At 37.7% G+C, this 15,761-nt stretch overlaps 1 protein-coding gene across 2 annotated transcripts in view; it reads right to left on the bottom strand.

Moving 5' to 3' along the window:
* Positions 1 to 15,761, bottom strand: part of TAF2 (TATA-box binding protein associated factor 2) — a 103,982-nt gene that overhangs the window by 72,690 nt on the left and 15,531 nt on the right. For both annotated transcript variants that reach the window (XM_073018331.1, XM_073018330.1), the window contains exons 4-6: positions 6,516 to 6,634; positions 3,762 to 3,903; positions 1,704 to 1,935 (exon numbers count right to left, since the gene is read on the bottom strand). In XM_073018331.1, coding sequence (XP_072874432.1) covers positions 1,704 to 1,935; positions 3,762 to 3,903; positions 6,516 to 6,634 — 493 coding nt within the window. The remainder of the gene's footprint in view (positions 1 to 1,703; positions 1,936 to 3,761; positions 3,904 to 6,515; positions 6,635 to 15,761) is intronic.

Consider the following 15,761-nt stretch of genomic DNA (forward strand, 5'->3'; position numbering starts at 1 on the left):
AGAACATCCCAGAGTCAAAGATGGGAAGAAAAAAGGTATGATCAGAGAAGTCTAAGTAAACTATTTTGACTATAACATCTATTAGGGTCAAATTACAGAAGATCTTGAAAGCCATGCTAAAGAGTTCTAATTACTGCAGAATTATAAAGGCAAGGGAAGTTTTTAATTTATCATAAAAATTATTCTTCTAATAACATTTAAAAGAACAGATTAGAGGCTACCATAGGAGTGGAGAAAAGTATCTATGTATTATTAACGATCAGGGCCCAAAACAGTATCATGATTAACATTCCCTTTGTATTAATCATGATATTTAATCATAATTTTATTTGTGTATGCAAATAAAAAATACTATTCATCAGAAAAAGGACTCATTTTTAGACAAACCTACAAGACAGCAAATTTACTGATAATGCAGGTAACAACTCATGTATTTGACACAGAGAAAGACTAAGTCAGGAGAAACAATTCTTGACTATCATTTGCCTGGTTCCTATTCAATAACTCAGAGTAGAAAAAAATTCCTCTGAAATACAAAATAGGTACTAATCAAACATTGATTTTAAAGTTGATCATTTACCAAAGACAATAAAGTTCACTGCCAATCTTATCAGTGGATAAACCTTTCAAAAGAGTCATTGTTAAGACAACATAAGCAAAATCAACACAAAATATCCTGAATCTTTTCCATGAGTGATTTTACAAATCCTGTGAATTTCAACAAAGAAAATATAAAAGGCAAACTGAGGAGCTCACTGAAAGCCTGCTGCCCTCAATTTTTATTCACATGACTAAAAGAAATGCTGTTGAGATATACATAGCCAAATTACATGCTTATATATTTCTTTTTAAAAAAAAAAAAAAAAACCTAAGTTGAAGACTAAAGAGAGGTAACAACTAATAAATCATTTTCTAATCAGCAGAAGTCTCATGCTTGGGGAGGCCTAAAACTGCTATTTGGCCTGTCAATTGATAAATGAATTATGATAAGATATGTGCTGGGAAGAAACTAGAAGTCTTCCTGAGTATGCTAACCGGGTTTCTAACCGTCTATTTTCCTCTGTATAGGTTGAAGAGAGAATAAATCTTCCTCTTTAATTTTGAATTTACAATATTTTACATTCCAGAGATGGGAACACAACATTCAAAAACATGATTAAAAAAAAAGATGACATTAGTAATGAACAGAATTAGTTACAGAAATCAACCTATACTCTAAATAACTGAAGCTCTTTTGAAATGCTAAGACTCTGTTGGAAAATAACCTGAAATTTAAATACAACATTTTAAAAGAAATTCATTCAAGAATTCACATCATTATATATATCAGATAAGGAAACTTATTTATTTATTTATTTTTTGAGACAGAGTCTCAAGCTGTTGCCCAGGCTGGAGTGCAGTGGCACAATCTTAGCTCAATGCAAGCTCCGCCTCCCGGGTTCAAGCCATTCTCCTGCCTCAGCCTCCCAAGTAGCTAGGACTACAGGTGCCCACCACCATGCCTGGCTAAGTTTTTGTATTTTTAGTAATGATCGGGTTTTGCTGTGTTGGCCAGGGTCGATCTCCCGACCTCGTGATCCGCATGCCTTGGCCTCCCAAAGTGCTGGGATTACAGGCGTGAGCCACTGCACCCAGTCAATATCCATCTTTTTAAAAGCAATAAAAGGCCAGGAGAAGAGTAAGAAGGGAGAGCTCTGACTTACCTCATGCATGTATGGATCTACAAGTATTTCAAATGGTCCAATGGCCAAGGAGATATTTGATGCTGCTGTAGGAATGGTAAGCATATAATGGAAAGTTTTCTTCCTCATATCATGGGTATACACTGTCTCCACCAAATCGCCATTAGAAACAGCAACCATTGCAGCATCTACTGTAAATTCTAATTTCCATGTACACAATTCAGAGTATGAATCAACACAAGGGAACCAAAATCTAGAAAAAAGATTGACAGTATAGAAAATGTATTCAAAGTGTCCCCTACATTGCTTTCCCAACATGCAAGCTATTTTAGCATTTCTAGAAAACGAACAAATAAAACCTTTAGCTATTTGGCTACTGAAGCTTTTTACTGTACAACCTGAAAAAAATCTGATAAAATAAAATCTGTTTCCAAATACTATTTGGCAACATTAAAAAAAAAATTATGTGTTACCATCAGTTCAAACCCTAAAAAGAGTTAAGCAATTCTTAGTTTCCAATGTTTTAAAAAATAATTTTAACTTGTATATGCACATTAGTCAGTTTTTATGCAGCATTCATTTCTAGAAACTAAAAAAGGCTTACAGTAAAAAGTTTTATAAAGCCTAACAAATATTCAGAATTTATTTGATTAAATTATAAAACTGCTTTTTTGAAGTATGTAACGCATTGTATAAATTCAAACTGAGTGCTGGTAAAGCCAGATATAAAATTTATAGTCAGCTTTCATCAGTTCGGGTAAGGTGTTATGTGACAGGGTAGGTACTTAGTATTGAGGCATAAAAGTGTGTAAGACATTATCCCTGGTTTAGAGGAGTTATTATAATAATCTGAGGAGAGGCTGGGCGCAGTGGCTGACGCCTGTAATTCCAGCACTACGGGAGGCTGAGGCAGGTGGATTACCTGAGGTCAGGAGTTTGAAACCAGCCTGGCCAACATGGTGAAACCTGTCTCTACTAAAAATGCAAAAATCAGCCAGGTATGATGTATCTGCTTGTAATCCCAGCTACTCCAGAGGCTGAGACAGGAGGATCACTTGAACCTGGAAGGTGGAGGCTGTATGAGCCGAGATTGCTCCACTGCACTCCAGCCTGTGAGACAGGCTGTCTCTACTAAAGACATGAGGAAACCCCGCCTCTACTAAAAATACAATAATTAGCCAGGTGTGGTGGCACATGCCTGTAGTCCCAGCTACTTGGGAGGCTAGGCAGGAGAATCACTGCAATCCAGGAGGTGGTGGTTGCAGTGAGCCAAGATTATGCCACTGCACTCCAGCCTGGCCAACAGAATGAGACTCTGTTTCAAAAAATAAATAAATCAATAAATAAGCAGAGTTGAGAAGTAGAATGTGAAGCGGGGAAGTAGAGAATGAAAGCAGGTGAGAGCAGGTCTCTGTAATGCTTGTAATATTGTGTCTAAGTGTAAATTATGTGGGCTTGTTCACTTGTGAAAATTCATCGAAGTTTACATTCTGTGCAATTTTCTATATGTATGTTTTACTTCAATATAAAGTTTTTAAAAAAGAAGGAATCAAGTGAGATGATTATTTTAGAACAGTAAACATGAAAATGAGAGAGAATAAGGGAGATGTAAGATTAAGGAGGGCTGGGCGCCGTGGCTCATGCCTGTAATCCCAGCACTTTGGGAGGCCAAGGTGGGCGGATCACTTGAGGTCAGGAGTTAAAGGCCAGCCTAGCCAACATGGTGAAATCCCACCTTTACTAAAAATATAAAAAATTAGGCAGGTGTAGTGGTGAATACCTGTAATACCAGCTACTTGGGAGGCTGAGGCATGAGAATCACTTGAACCTAGGAGGCAGAGGTTGCAGTGAGCAGAGACAGCACCCCAGCGCACCCCAACAAGGATGACAGAGCAAGACTGTCTCAAAAAAAAAAAAACTTTTTTTAGGAGGAATGACTAACAAAGTAATTTGAAAGAACTCTGAATTTGGGAGGGAATAAAACTAGTATTTCTTGTTTTACACTAAATGTATGCCTTGCTTATACATAAAAAATGCAATTTAAAAATTAATTGAAATATTTAAGAATCTATAATCTACCTTGTAGAATTTTGATACCCACAAGAGAAAACATGAGCACCTCTCTCTGCCATACTTCCCTCTACACTGGGTACCACAAAATGAAGACCTCCTTTGGGCTGATCCAGAGAAAAATTGATGTGTATCTTCAGCACCTTTAACTCTGCAACAAATAAACATACACACACATTGATACATAAATAAGTACAGTGGTCTATATAATAAAGACAAAGATTTAATGTTGAACATGAAATGGAATTGAGGACTGAGATTTATTTATTTATTTATTTATTTATTTATTTATTTATTTATTTATTTTGAGACGGAGTCTTGCTCTGTAGCCCGGGCTGGACTGCAGTGGCCGGATCTCAGCTCACTGCAAGCTCCGCCTCCCGGGTTTTTACGCCATTCTCCTGCCTCAGCCTCCGGAGTAGCTGGGACTACAGGCGCCCGCCACCTCGCCCGGCTAGTTTTTTGTATTTTTAGTAGAGACGGGGTTTCACCGTGTTAGCCAGGATGGTCTCGATCTCCTGACCTCGTGATCCGCCCGTCTCGGCCTCCCAAAGTGCTGGGATTACAGGCTTGAGCCCCCGCGCCCGGCGAGGACTGAGATTTATATGAAAAACCACACTACTTACCCTAGTTTAGACTTTTATCATATGTCTGCCTATATTAACTCAACAGGCTGCTACTATTGGTATTTCTACCTCCAATCAATTATAACTATTGCTTGTATTATTTTCCCAAAATACACCTTTGGTTATGCCATATCCTCCTCTCAACATTTCTGACAATGTACAATGCCTAAAAAGTCCAAAACTCCCACACTGCACACTTATGCCTTCCAAATCCAATCCCAAACTTACTGATACAGTTTGGCTCTGTGTTCCCACCCAAATCTCATCGTGTAGCTCCCATAACTCCCACATGGTATGGGAGGGACCCAGTAGGAGGTAATTGAATCACAGGGGCAAGTCTTTCCCGTGCTGTTCTCACGACAGTGAATAAGTGTCACAAGATCTGATGGTTTTCAAAATGGGAGTTTCCCTGCACAAGCTCTCTCTCTCTCTTTTTGCTGGCCACCATCTGCAGAAGACATGACTTGCTCCTACTTGCCTTCTGCCAAGATTGTGAGGTCTCCCCAGCCACGTGGAACTGTAAGTTCATTAAACCTCTTTTTCTTCCTAGTCTGAGGTATGTCTTTTATCAGCAGCATGAAAACGGACTAACACACTTACTTTTCAAGTTCTTTCTCCTATTACATTCTCCTGCAAAATTAACCCTAGGTGACTTTGGGGAGTACAAGGATGAGAGGTAGAGTAGGGAACACTACTCGAGAATTTGCATTATTATTATGTATTTTGTTACGCTTGATTTCTTCACTGTAAACTGCATTGCTTTCGTAAGATTCTAATTTCCCTCCAAGCATTACAATCATATGCACTATCTCCAAACACTAAAAAGGCAATGACGACCTCCACATCTGTCCCCTAAATTAGGGTAAGTTCCTCCACAAACCCTACCCCGACCCCAGCACCCACAACAGAAAGCAATAAACAAACAAGAAGTCTTTTACTTCCTTATCTTGATTTTTATAAGGCTAAATAAGCAAGGCAGAAGCTAATGTACAATATTACAGTGGCTAAAACTTTATACCAGACACAAAGAAGGTTTAAAAAGTCTGCAGACTGAGTATCAGGAACCCTGTGTTTTAGCTTTAACTCCACCAATAATTTGCTAAGTGAAGTTCAGCAGTTTACTCACTCTCATTAGACTTCAGATTACTCTTCTGTAAAAAGAAGGAATTGAACCAGATTTTTCAGGATCTTTCCTGCTACAAAATGCTATAATTCTAAACTAATTTGATATTGTGCGGATTCTCAAATCTTGACAAACGGTTCTATCTACATGATTTTTAAAAAATATTTTTCACCGCCAGGTGCAGTGGCTCACCCCTGTAATCCCAGCACTTTGGGAGGCCAAGGCGGGCGGATCACCTGAGGTGAGGAGTTCGAGACCAGTCTGGCCAACATGGTAAAACCCCGTCTCCTCTAAAAATACAAAAATTAGCCAGGCATGGTGGCGGGAGGCTGTAATCCCAGTTACTTGGTGGCTGCGGCAGGAGAATCGCTTGAACTTGGGAGGCAGAGGTTGCAGTGAGCCAAGATTGCGCCATTGCACTCCACCCTGGGCGAGGAGAGCAAAACTCCATCTCAAAAAAAAAAAAAAAATTTTTTTTTTGCTTTAAAAAACGGTGAAATAAATTGCTTTTTTCACAGCCCTGAACTGATATTATCCTGTTAGCCAGTGATCCTTAAAAAGAAAAAGGGCTTCCAACCCATTCTGTATATTTCAACTGGTTAATTTACAATTTTGACATCATTGGCGTTTTTTTTTTTTTTTTTATTAGACAGAGTCTCACTCTCCTGCACAGGCTGGAGTGCAGGGGTGCGATCTCAGCTTACTGCAACCTCCACCTCCTGGGTTCAAGCAATTCTCCTGCCTCAGCCTCCTGAGTAGCTGGGATTACGGGCGCCCACCACCATGCCTGGCTAATTTTTGTATTTTTAGTAGAGATGGGGTTTTGCCATGTTGGCCAGGCTGGTCTTGAACTCCTAATCTTAGGTGATCCGCCCGCCTTGGCCTCCCAAAGTGCTGGGATTACGGGTATGAGGCACCGTGCCTGGCCAGCATCATTAGTCTTCATGTAAAATTCTCTAGTCTCTGAATCTAACATGATTTTAGTATACAGTCAATATATTCTTGGTGCTTTACCATCAACGTGTTTCCACAGCTCTGATGGAACCTTAATGCAAAGTTCTCCATTTCCTGCATCAGGGTCCACCGCACTAACTGCAGCTGCATAAGCATTGGAAAAATAATTGAGGTTTCTCCTGGGGAAAAAAAAGAACCAGCTTTTAATAATAAGATAATAAGCCATATATCTTACCAAGCATTTTCTTTTTCCTTTTTTTTTTTTTTTTTTGAGATGAAGTCTCACTCTGTTACCCAGGCCAGAGTTCAGTGGCACCATCTCAACTCACTGCAACCTCCACCTCCCAGGTTCAAGCATTCTCGTCCCTCAGCCTCCCGAGTAGCTGGGATTACAGGCACCCATCACCACAACCGGCTAATTTTTGTATTTTTAGTAGAGATGGTGTTTCACCATGTTGGTCAGGCTGGTCTCGAACTCTTAACCTCTAGTGACCCATTCACCTTGGCCTCCCAAAGTGCCTCTGATTACAGGCATGAGCCACCACACCCGGCCTCTGAGCATTTTCTTAAATATCAGTTGATACCAATTGTTTGTAAGCATTTTATCTTCTTATATAATTCCTAAAAACACTCTTTAGCCAAGTAATGGTTTGCTCTACTCACCATGTTAAAAACTATTAAACTATGAATACAACAGAATATATATTCTACTCACCAAGTTACATGACTGTTATTATGACTATCACATTCTTTGTTAATTTTGGAATGCCAAAGCCATGATACTATTTTGATATAAATGTAAAGAATACGTGAAGAATTGAATAAATAATTATTCCCTATCAATCTGGCAAAAAAATGAATGGATTCAACAAGCTTTATAATTTGACAAAAATTAAGACGTCAAAAACAAATCAGGATGGGACTCAATTCCTCACAATGTAATAGCACCTACCTCCACCCATTAGTACATCACAATGTAAGCTTAATGAAGCAGAGAATTTTCAGCAGACTCACTATTATACTCACTATGTCAGGAGAGACTACTACATAAATATTTGTCCCATAGTTATCTGACCTTATTTCCCATCTGATGAAAACAATACGATGAAGTCTTACGGAAATGTGAAAATGTTGTTCTCAACTGGTTTTTAAATTGTAACCCATAAAAGCAACTTATATGTGTATATATACACATATTACATTTCCTCGCTGAAATTAGTTTAAAAAAATACAAAAGAAATGAAAGACGGAAAAAAGATATGGAATGGGAAGGGCAAGAATACAAGATGAAAAACACAAACACCATGAGCCACATCCTTATTGTACACCTTTATGTCTGCCATCCTGTCATTAGGTGTAGCCACAAGGTGAAATTAGTGACATTCCCATAGCTTAATAATTTTTTCATCTAGTTAAAAGACAAGTTTGAGCTGGGCACGGTGGCTCACGCCTATAATCCCAGCACTTTGGGAGGCAGAAGTGGTGAGTCACCTGAGGCCAGGAGTTCGAGTCCAGCCCAGCCAATATGACAAAACCTTGTCTCTACTAAAAATACAAAAATTAGCCAGGCATGGTGGTGCATGCCTGTAATCCCAGTTACTTGGGAGGCTGAGGCACGAGAATCGCTGGAGCCTAGGAGGCAGAGGTTGCAGTGAGCTGAGACTGCACCACCCCACTCCAACCTGGGCAACAGAGTGAGACTCTGTCTCAAAAAAATTAAAAAATAAAAATAAAAAGACAAGTTCCAAATACTCTACGGAATAATCAAAGGAAAAATAAAATGGGAAAAGCCATTAAAGAAACATTAAGGCTATAGACTCTTAACTTGACAGAGGTCATTTCTTCTCCATCTTCCTCCATCTCTCTACCAATTACGAAGGATATAACATAACTATGGCTTTAACAACTATTCAAGGTAACAACTACAAAGCATAGAGTTCTGAAAGTGAAAAGACTTCTCAATATATTTTAATAATTTATTTCTGTTAAGTAAATATTGTTGACAATGAACACTGACATTCCAAAAATGTTCAGAGCATCTTCACCAGTAGATCCCATCTCAAGAAACCACTTTCTTTGCTCATCCATAAGCAGCAACCCCTCCATCCATTAAAGTTGTATCATAAGATTGCAGCAATTCAGTCTTCCCTTCAGGCTCCACTTCTAATTCTAGTTTCATTGCTATTTCTACCACAACTGCAGTTACTTCCTTCTCTAAATCCCTCAAAGTCATCCATGAGGTTTGGAATCAACTTCTTCCAAACTCTTGTTCATGTTGATGTTTTGATCTCCTCCCTAAATCATCAATGTCCTTAATTGCATCCAGAATGGTGAATCCTTTTCAGGGTTTCAACTGACTTTGTCCAGATGCCTCAGAGGAATCACTATCTATGGCAGCTATAGCCTTATGAAATGCATTTCTTAAATAATAAGACTTGAAAGTAGAAATTACTCCTTAATCTACAGGCTGCAGAATAGATGTTATGTTAGCACACATAAAAACAGTATTAATCTCCTAGTACATCTCCATCAGAGCGCTTGGGTAACCAGGTGTCTTGTCAATAAGCAGTACCATATTAAAAGGACTCTTGTTCTGACCAGAAATCTCAACAGTGGGCTTGAAATATTCAATTCAGTAAGCCATACTGTGAACACCTGTTGTCATCCAGGCTTTGTTGCTTCATTTACAGAGAACAGGCAGAATAGATTTAGCATAATTGTTAAGGGCTGCAGGATTTTTTGGAATGGTAAATGAGCATTGGCTTTAACTTAAAAGTCCCCAGCTGCATTAGCCCCTAATAAAAGAGTCAGTCTGTCCTTTGAAGCCAGGCACTGACTTCTTTTTAGCTGGGAAAGTTCTAGATAGCATCTTCTTCTAGTAGTAGGTTGTTTCATCTACATTGAAAATCTGTTGCTTAGTGTAGCAACCTTCATCAAAAACCTTAGCTAAATCTTCTGGATAACTTGCTGTAGCTTCTATATCAGCACTTGTTGCTTCATCTTGCACTTTCATGTTATGGACAAAGTTTCTTTTCTTAAACCTCATGAACCAGCCTCTCCTAGCTTCAAAATGTTCTTCTGCAGCTTCCTCACCTCTCAGCATTCACAGAACTGAAGAGAGTTAGGGTCTTGCTCTGGATTAGGCTTGGCCTTAAGGGATGGTGTGGCTGTTTGATCTTCTATCCAGATCTTTAAAATCTTCTCCACATCAGCAATAAGGCTGTTCCATTTTCTTATCATTTGTGTATTCATTGGAGCAGTACTTTTAGTTTCCTTTAAGAACTTTTCCTTTGCAGTCACAACTTAGCTAACTGGGGCCAAGAGGCCTAGCTTTTGGCCTTCCTCCCTAAGCTTCACCCTTTCTATAGCTTTTGGTTCAAGGTGAGAGATATGAGGCTCTTCCTTTCACTTGCATGTTCAGAGGCCATTGTAGTAGGGAGGCCCGAGGAGGGGGACAGAGACAGGGAATAGCTGGTCCACGGAGTAGTCAGAACACACACAATGTTTATCATTTAAGTTTGCCATCTGATATGGATGCCATCTGTGGCATCCCCAAAACAATTACGATTGTAATATCAAAGATCTCTGATCACAGATGACCTCAACAGATATAATAATGAAAAAGTTTGAAATATTGCAAGAATTACAAAAATGTGACATAGAGACATGAAATCAGCATGTGTTGTTGGAAAAATGGCACTGATAAACTTCCTTGACGCAAGGTTATCACAAACCTTCAATTTGGGAAAAAACAGTATCTACGAGGCACAATAGAGCAAAGCACAATAAAAGGAGGTACGCCTGTGGTTTTTTTTAAATTATCATACAAAAAAAAAAAAAAACCTTTTCTGGGGGTCTACAGTTGTATAAAATTCAACATATGTGCAGATTCAGTTAACCACCAAAATCAGGATATAGAACAGTTCTGTCATCCCCAAAAAGTCCCTTATGCTATCCTTTGTGTCAAATAAATGGAATCACATAGAATGCTACCTTTTGAGACTGGCTTGTGTCACTAGGTTTTTGAAATTCATCCAAGTTGTTACATATATTAATAATTTGATCCTTTTGCCATTGAGTGGTATTATATTGTAGAGACTCTAGCAGTTTGTTGATCCATTGACCAGCTGAAGAGCATTTAGGTTATTTTCCGCTTTGGAAGTATGAAATAAAACTGTTATGAACACTTGTGTACAGGTTTTTGTGTGAATATAAGCTTCATCTCTGTAGTACAAATACCTAACAGTGGGACTACTGAGTCATATGGTAAACACATTTAACTTTCTAAAAATCTACAAAACTCTCAGAAGAGTAGTACCATTCTGCATTGCTAGCAGCAAGATCTGAACGTGCCAGTTGCTCCAAATCCTTGTCAGCACTTAACGCACACACCATCTAATTTTAACGACTGTTTTATCTACAGAGTATAATTTATTTTCAATAAAATTTCAAAAACATAAAATTTGATGATTGCAAAACCTGTATTCCCCCCAAGTTATCAGGGAAATGCAAAAATAAAATAACTATTGTACAAAAAGAAAGCCAGATTTAAACATTACATATTAGAGTTATTAGTTTTTTTATGGGAAATTATTTTCATTTAATCTCCTCATTTCCTGAGAAAAGGTGAAGTGGTCCAAATAAAATGAGTTGTTATAAATGGAATCAACTGGGAAGTCAGTCTCAAATAATCTGATGGTTTAGATTTCAATATACAAATCAAATGTTTTCTTTCATAACTTCACAGAAGTCAAAAATTACAGTATAAAATTATAATGTGTTTTCAATCTTCAGAATAATAATGACTACAAAGTATTTAATATGTCCTTGCTCTATAACCCCTACCATCCCCACCTCTCAATCCTCCTTACAGGAATGCAACTTAAAGAGAAGAAACGCTACAGATATTGAAAAATTAGTAAATTAAGGGAATAGATATAATTTTCTCTAAGAATTTCAAATATCCATACTAAATTAATATAACCTGATAATCCTTTGTCAAATAAAGAACATTTGCCTCTTAAAACTATAGGTGTAGATTTTATCAAACTTCAGTTTCAATTATTTGTAAACTTTCGCTCTATTTAAAAAATTTTTTATAGAAGTAAACTTTTATGGAAGTAAATCAGAAAGCTACACACACCCTAGCAAACAGCTCGATACATTTTCACAAACTGAAAAATGCAAGTAATAAGCCAAAACCACAATGAATAAGGATGACTCCAAAAATAAGCAAAACAAAATTTAACCTGGAACCGTGACATAAGGCTGCAGAGTGAAAAATCTACCTTACCAGGTTTTCCTATGAAAAAGCCTAAGGGTTTCACTGCTTACAAGTTCAAATTTGATCCAACTACTAAGGCAACTTTTTTTTTGTTTTTTAATTTAGAGAGTTTAAGTGAGCCAAAGTGACAACAGCTGCTCAGAAGACTCCCCCAAGTAACCTTGGATATGACCTCCATTGAAACTTTGTTGCATCCAGGTTTTTAAAGACAAAAAAGAGGGATAGGAAGTGGGTTGACAGAAAACAGTCTGTCAGGGATTCTCATGGATTTAAAGAAATAACATTGATTCGTGATTGGCTACACATTTTTAAGCTATAGGGTATGGGTTATAGTATCCTATGTGACACTGTGAGGTTAACTACCTGGGCGATAACAAGAAGTTTCAAGGCATGAATAGATAGCTCAAGGCAGGGAGCAGAATGTGATTGCTGCCTCATTTTTTTTTTTTTTTTTTTTTTTAATTTCAATAGCTTTTTGTGTACAAGTGGTTTCTGGTTACACAGATGAATTTTACAAAAGGAAAGTCTGAGATTTTAGTGTACCTGTTACCCAAGTAGTGTACATTGTACCCAATATGTCATTTTAAAAATCTCTCCCTCCTCCCTGCTTCTAAGTCTCCAATATCCAGACATATCACTCTGTATGTCTTCACATACCCATAGCCTAGTCTCGAATATTCTGATGGTTTAGATTTCAACATACAAATAAAAAATGAGAACATATGGTATTTGATTTTCCATTTCCGAGTTACTTCACTCAGAATAATGGCCTCCGGTTCCAGCCATGTTGCTACAAAAGACATTTCATTACTTTTTCATGGCTGAGTAGTATCCCATGGGGGGTGTGTGCGTGTATGTATGTATATATGTGTGTATATATATGTGGTGTGTATGTATACACGTGTATACACACCACATTTCCTTTATCCACTCATCAGTTAATGTGGACTTAGGCTGGTTCCATATCTTTGCAATTGTGAATTGTGCTGCAATAAACATAGACATGTAGATGTCTTTTTTGACATAGGGACTTATTTTCCTTTGAATAGATAGCCAGTAGTGAGAACGCTAGATCAAATGGTAGATCTACTTGAACTCTCCATACTGTTTTCCACACAGGTTGTACTCATTTACACTCTCACCAGCAGTGTATAAGCATTCCCTTTTCACCATATCCATGCCAACATCTATGGTTTTTTTTCTTTGTTTTTACTTTTTCATAATGGCCATTCTGGCTGGGATAAAGGGTATGTCATTGTGGTTTTAATTTGCATTTCCCTGATCATTAGTGATGTTGAGAATTTTTTTAATATGTGTTGGCTATTCGTATATCTTCTTTTAACAAAAGTCTATTCATGTTGCTTTAATGTGTTTTATCTGATATAAAAGAACAGCTACTCCTGCTTGATTTTGGTTTCTATTTGCATGGTATATGTTTTTCCACCCCTTTACCATGAGTCTGCAAGAATCCTTGTGGGTGTTAGGTGATTCTCTTGAGGACAGTGGATATTTGGTTTGTGATTTTTAATTCTAAAACAACTTTTAAAAGGCGAATGAGTTTCAAGCTACTAGAAATACTTTATCTAGATAAAGGACAAAATGGATCTACTGCAATATATATACTGATTAGTCCAAATAGGAAGAACCATATCTAGAGTTCAGGGATTACCACATTAAAGAAAACACAGTATCAAATCTGAGATTATCCAGAGAAGGACAAAGAGGATGGAAATAAATTGAGAAAGAGTTTCTAACATGAGGAATGGTTGAGAATAATCTCAATAATTCTGTAGCCTGAAGAAAAGAAAACTTAGGGGAAAGGTATTTATTTAATTAGGATTAAGTTTGTGACTATTAAGACAAACTGTGGCTCAATGTAATAAAGAACTTTCCAGCATTTAGAAATAATGAAAGGGATGCTTTAAAATATAATGAGGACCAGGCATGGTGGCTCACACCTGTAATTGCGGCACTTTGGGAGACCAAGGCAGAAGGACCACTTGAGGCCAGGAGTTCAAAACCAGTTTAAGCAACATAGTGAGACCATGCATCCAGTAAAAAATAAAAAATAAAAAAAAAATTAATTAACCGAACGTGGTGGCAGGCACATACTGTCCCAGTTACTTGAGAAGCTAAGGCAGAGGATGGCTTGAGTGCAGGAGTTCAAGGCTGTGGTAAGTTATGATCGCACCACTGCATTCCAGCCTGGGTAACAGAGCAAGGCTCTACCTTTAAAAATATAAAAATAAAAAAATTAAGAAAAATACATTATGAGCCCTGCCAAACTGGAAGTATTCAAGCAGAAGATGAAATATAGTAAGGCTTCATGTTGAATTTTAGACTAAATGAACTCTAATGTCCCTCTAACTCTAAGATAACTTAATTCTAATACTAATAAACCAACTGGCAGTGCAACATTGTAGCTGAGTTAAAATACTGATATTACTTAACCATAATGAATAAGGGAATTACCAATTTCTATTACATGACATTAATGAAATAATTTTAAAGCTCCATGTAGAAGTCTGCATTAAAATATAAAATCTACAAAATATTAAAAAAAATAAACCCAGCAATTAAAAAAAAATCATTATAACTCGATAATTACTTCATTTATATACTAAAATAGGTAATTTCATTTCTGCTGCCACTCCTTGGTGGAAACTCATTTTTGACATTATGAAAAGTTGGGACATTTCAAGTAAAATAAAAAGGGGCTTCTTGGCTGGACGTGGTGGCTCACGCCTGTAATCCCAGCACTTTGGGAGGCTGAGGTGGGCAGATCATGAGGTCAGGAGTTCAAGACCAGCCTGGTCAATAGGCTGAAACCCTGTCTCTACCAAAAATACAAAAACAAACAAACAAACAAAAAAAACAAAAAAAATTAGCTGGGTGTGTTGGTGCACACCTGTAGTACCAGCTACTAGGGAAGCTGAGGCAGGAAAATCGCTTGAATCTGGGAGGCGGAAGTTGCAGTGAGCCGAGATCGTGCCACTGCACTCCAGCCTGGGTGACAGAGCAAGAATCTGTCTTAAAAAACAAAAACAAAAACAAAAAGGTTGGGGGCTTCTCAAAGTGGAAAAGCCTGGCCAGACGCAGTGGCTCATGCCTGTAATCCCAGAACTTTGGGAAGCCGAGGCAAGCAGATCACAAGGTCACAAGTTTGAGATCAACCTGACCAACATGGTGAAACCCTGTCTCCACTAAAAATACAAAAATGAGCCAGGTGTGGTAGCACGTGTCTATAATCCCAGCTACTCAGGAGGGTGAGGTAGGAGAATCACTTGAACCTAGGAGGCAAAGGTTGCAGTGAGCAGAGATGACACCATTGCACTCCAGCTTGGACGATAGAGCGAGACTTGGTCTTTTTAAAAAAAAAAAAAAAAAAAAAAAAAAGATAAAGAAAAAGTGGCAAAGCCTATCTAGGAACAAAACAAAGAGGAAAAAGAGCTATCAGTCACTGTAGGTTACCCATCCACAGAAACAGTCTCCCTGACAAAGTCTACATTTAACTTTTTCTAAGAAAAGAGAAGAACAGCAAAAACAAAAACACTGAAGCGCTGCAGCTCCTGTGGAGACAATCTACAATCTATCTACAATCCATAAGATTCGCACACAAAATACATGTAGGAAAACTTCAAGTGCTGAATTATTTTACTGAGAAACTGTAAAGCAAAAAGACAGCTGCTTATACATATTACATAACCAATATGTTTTTAAATTGTTAGTATACGTAATGTAACATGTCAGCTAACAGTTGGATAAAATAGATAGAAATGCCTTTCAGCCTCTTATCCAAATGTTTCTTTTGCTTATATTCCCCTAGAGTTCAAAGGAGCTGAATCTCAACCATTGTAAGCACACTCTTTCAATCAAAAATAGGGAGGGCAAGGCACCTTAACTTTAAAATAATAAGAAAATGTGATTAAATAGTATAGTACATTACTTCTCTCAGTGTTAAGACATACTTGTATGTAAAATCAATGGTAAAATCAAATTTACTACTGAATTTGAAGTTTCAC

The sequence above is a fragment of the Chlorocebus sabaeus genome, chromosome 8 (assembly GCF_047675955.1).
Source record: "Chlorocebus sabaeus isolate Y175 chromosome 8, mChlSab1.0.hap1, whole genome shotgun sequence".
Taxonomy (NCBI): Eukaryota; Metazoa; Chordata; class Mammalia; order Primates; family Cercopithecidae; genus Chlorocebus; species Chlorocebus sabaeus.